Genomic DNA, 2,815 nt, shown 5'->3' with positions numbered 1-2,815 from the left:
ATGTGGGAACAAATACGATGGGGTGTAAGGCCAAGTGTAGAGTTGGCACTGTCAGCGCAACCCGAAAGGAAACACCACAAAAGTTCAGCGGGGAGGAGTGTGGATATTCACCAAAGAGTGACGTGGTCGTCGTGGACCTGCACCCGCATGACTTGCATCTTATGTGTATGTCCATACATTTGTTTGGAAGGGTTTGACGGTATGAACGAGTCAATAATCGGGTAACACTACCACATGGTTGGTGTCATAGCTAAATAAAGGGCCTGCGCTGGTGCACTATATAGTATATATTGTTTATGTGCATTTTATGTTGGCCTTGTAAGAGTTTCAACATGTATGAGCGAGTTGACAACTATTGCCATATGGTAGAGAGAGGGGATGACTAGGATTTCCATGTGGGTGCCATGTGGCAGGTTGGTGAGGTGGCACTAATTAAATATCTAATCTTTGGATGGCCATATATTTCAATCCAAGAGACAAATTATATATCATTGGAAAGGTCTCAACGAGATAAATGTAACGACGTCATCGGTCATAAGCTTTGAGAAAGTTGTAGAAAGCAAAAAAATTTAGACCCCATTCCATAATGGGACTTTAGAGGTTGGGTCATTATAGTAATTTCCTCCTTCTCACCTTAGTTGGAACTGGGGTTAGTAGGGGATATGTTACAATGGGGATGATCTGCATTAACTAGGTGCTCAGAAGGATTCGAGATTAGGTTCTCTAAAGGCGAGAAACTGTTGTTTGGAAGTTGACTTTGAAGTGGAAGTGGGAGTATCTAAGAAAGGAGGGGCATTAAAAATAGGATTTTTTGAAGAGGAGGGTTTTGAGGAGGGATATTTGGGGGGGTTGTTAGATTTTCTTTACTATTTTCCTTTGATCTTCGGTTGGATCCTGACTACTTTCATCTTGGACTTTTGTACATGATTTGCAAAATGGTCGTATTTGTGACATACCTTACATTTGAACGAGAGTTGCTCGTAATCCAACTGTTGGATATGAGACTAGTTGTCCATTGTCAACTTGATAGCTTTAGGTAATCCTTTCCCAAGATCCACTTTGACACATATTCGGGCACACATTTGCATTCCATCTTTGGGTTGATATTCGTCAATAAACTTGCCGATTCCATTGCCTATTGCTCTTATAACATCATTTCCCTAGGAATGAAGTGGCAAATGTAAGAGTCTAATCCATACTGGGACAATGTTTGGCAAGTCCAAATTTGGGTAGAGGTTAGGAGTCCACCTATTCAAATAGAGACCTCTCGTTTCCATGAAGTATGGGCCACTTCTAAAAATGAGATCTCTATCTTCCTTTGAATTGAAAATTAAGATTCGACTGCCAATTATTTTCTACCTATCAAGTGATCGCCCCTGGGGAGGGCCATAAGCCTATGAATTAACCAACAAGGGCTTATTCAACATAAGAGAGGGTTATTTTTAGAGGGACTGCCAAAGGGAACGAGGAGGACAGAGAGAGTTGACCAAGGAGCATAACACGTCGGTTACAAGGTCTACAGGGTCAAGGGGGGTGGAGGCTAGTTGGGTGCCCCCTGAAGGAGGCTTTAGAGGGTCCATGGGAGGGAGCACAATGGTTGGAGAGCTAAGTTTTATAGGCTAGGAGGGGGGGTGCAACATCTGCAACGTTATTATTAATAGTTAAAAAAACGCGCGCGCTCTGCTCTGTTCTGCGGAGTTGAACTTAGGTCTGCAGCCGCCAACGCTTGGACGCTGCCATGAGCGGGCCTGGGGGTGGGGAGTCCGCTCCCACCCCTCCATCATCCACTGAAGAAGCTTTCCGAAGGCTTTTATCGCAGAAGGGGAAGAAACTTCAGACTGCTGATGTGCCGAAATTCATAAAAAAGATTGAAGAAATTCCTGAGATAGCACTCCCAGAGGATCAGCCGATTAAAATCGCTCTTGCTCTGTCTGATAGAGGCCTGGTAGGGCAGTTTATGGGCCGCTGGCCTTCCACTAAAACTACGGACGACTGGATTCAGCGAAACTGGAGACCTCAGCTAAAAAACAACGTGATTTGTTATGCTGTGGGACGAGGTTATTTCATTTTTGAATTTACCACCAAAGAAGATCGTGATCTGGTGTTCAGAAACGGGCCGTATTTTATGGGAAACCAGGGTTTGTATCTTAACAAATGGAGCCCTGACTTCGACCCTTCTGTCGATGTCCCTAAGGAGGCGCCGGTCTGGGTTCGTCTACCTAATCTCCCGATACACTGCTGGAGCTATCAATCTCTGCAGAAGATTGGTAATGGGCTGGGTCGTTTCATTGACAAAGCTGATCATAAGGGCCAATACACATGCGCTAGAATCTGCGTGGAAGTCGATCTGGAAGCCGGTCTGCCAGAAGCGGTCAAACTTACAGTCGGAGAATGGCAGCATTACCAGAAGCTGGACTACGAGTAGTTGTCGTTCAAATGCCGAACCTGTCATGAGCATGGCCATTTCCAGCGAAACTGCCCAAAAGCTCCAACAGGGAACACGGTTGAAGAAGAAGGATGGAAAGAAATAAAAAATGGAAAGGCTGTTCCAAAGCCTCCGGGGCAGAAAACCTCCGGGCCAAAGGGGAAGTCTCAAATTAATTCAAAAGCCGCTGCTGTTTCTAAAGATGGCTCCTCCTCAGGAGAAAAGGCGGTTGTCATGGAGATCCAAGAGGAAACAGAAAAAATGGTGAAGCAAGCGAAAGAAAAGGAAGTCGAATCACCTGTTCCACCAGTTGATGATTGTCAGAGGGGAAATGAAGGCAATGAAGAGCACATCAGTCTAGCCTCAGACTCTGAGGGAGATTCAGAAGAG

At 45.1% G+C, this 2,815-nt stretch overlaps 1 protein-coding gene across 1 annotated transcript; it reads left to right on the top strand.

Annotated features, from left to right (window-relative positions):
* Window positions 1-1,738: 1,738 nt before the first annotated feature.
* Window positions 1,739-2,425, top strand: LOC149147450 (uncharacterized). Its single transcript, XM_089441840.1, has one exon. It carries the CDS (start codon window positions 1,739-1,741, stop codon window positions 2,423-2,425), a length of 687 nt encoding a protein of 228 aa, XP_089297966.1.
* The last annotated feature ends 390 nt before the right edge of the window (window positions 2,426-2,815 follow it).

Source organism: Pinus tabuliformis, chromosome 9 (genome assembly GCF_031772625.1).
Source record: "Pinus tabuliformis cultivar Carrire ecotype Pingquan chromosome 9, CPIR1, whole genome shotgun sequence".
Lineage (NCBI taxonomy): Eukaryota > Viridiplantae > Streptophyta > Pinopsida > Pinales > Pinaceae > Pinus > Pinus tabuliformis.
This window is presented reverse-complemented; position numbering and strand designations above follow the sequence as displayed.